General features: G+C 36.1%; 1 protein-coding gene across 1 annotated transcript in view; it reads left to right on the forward strand.

Moving 5' to 3' along the window:
• Nucleotides 1-958: 958 nt before the first annotated feature.
• Nucleotides 959-1,194, forward strand: part of AKAP10 (A kinase (PRKA) anchor protein 10) — a gene marked incomplete at its 5' end in the record, with an annotated part of 15,027 nt that continues 14,791 nt past the window's right edge. Inside the window, one exon of the mRNA XM_010011035.1 lies at nt 959-1,006. Within this exon, the coding sequence (XP_010009337.1) occupies nt 959-1,006 (48 nt within the window). The remainder of the gene's footprint in view (nt 1,007-1,194) is intronic.

Consider the following 1,194-nt stretch of genomic DNA (forward strand, 5'->3'; position numbering starts at 1 on the left):
CTCTTTTAAGGGATGCTTAAACCTCTCTATCAGAGAATGTGCTGGCTGCAAGTTTACATCTTAAATGCTGAGTTGCCAGTTCACAGAGCTGCAACGTTTCTGCTCCTCGCGGCACAGCAGCGCTGCAGCAACCTCCGGGCAGGGCATTTATGTAACCAGAGACTGGAGCTTCCCTTTAAAATAGTTAAAATACCTATGTCGGAATAGGAAGAGTTGTTTTGGTTTTTTGTAATCTGCACGTGTTTTGTGATGTAAATGTGTGATTGTGCTGGGCCAGGATTTGTGGTTACCTTTGGAAGGATTCCACAATTGCTGTTCAAAGATGACCTATTTGTAGTAATAATCCCAGAGAATGTTTCCCAAGTAGATCATGCTCTACAATATCACTGGTTAATTTGTTTCTTATGTCGTCCTGGTTTTATACTCCTTCAATTTCTTTATTTCTGTTTCAAACAGATCTCCTCATTTGTTTCCTTTAAAAACATAATAATAATTAATAAAATGCTTTAAATCACAAATTTTTTAAACTCTGTCTTCCTATCAGTTGCTTGCCCTAGGTTTGATGATACTTAAGCAATAATACTTCTGAGAGAATTAGCTATTTGCAGTGTGTAAAGCACATCTATCCCATACTTTCTAGTTAATGCTGTTTATTTAAGTAACTTTGCATGTAGCTGTGCCAGCAAGCACCTTTCCCAGTGTTATCTGTAGCGTACTACATTTCATTAAACTTACTTAAAGGATGATAAGGATTTGCTTTTGAAAATAAACCAAACACAAAAACTGAGAGCCTCTGTCAGTCACTAGATGTGCAGGTTTAAAGGAGAGATCAGTTTTAACAAAATGATGGTTATATCTGCCACTGATACTTGCTGAAGTTGGGAATTTTGTGTCTATTCTCTGGTAAATACCATTAGTCACCCAAAATAGCATTAACATCTTCCTTTGTATTTTACAGTCAAAGGCAAAGAACAAGAAAAGACCACAGATGTGAAAGCAATTAAAAGTAAGATCAATATTTATTTTGTCTATAAATTCACATATCAAATGTCATCTGCCATTTTCACTTTAACCAGTGGGATAATTTCCTTATGACTGAGTGCAGATGTGACCTGTGCATTAAAACCAAATTAAACCCAAAACTGAATTCTGTTTCTGAGTATTTATAGTAACTGATGTGTCCTAATCATCCTG

The sequence above is a fragment of the Nestor notabilis genome, unplaced genomic scaffold (genome assembly GCF_000696875.1).
Source record: "Nestor notabilis isolate BGI_N333 unplaced genomic scaffold, ASM69687v1 scaffold35493, whole genome shotgun sequence".
NCBI lineage: Eukaryota > Metazoa > Chordata > Aves > Psittaciformes > Psittacidae > Nestor > Nestor notabilis.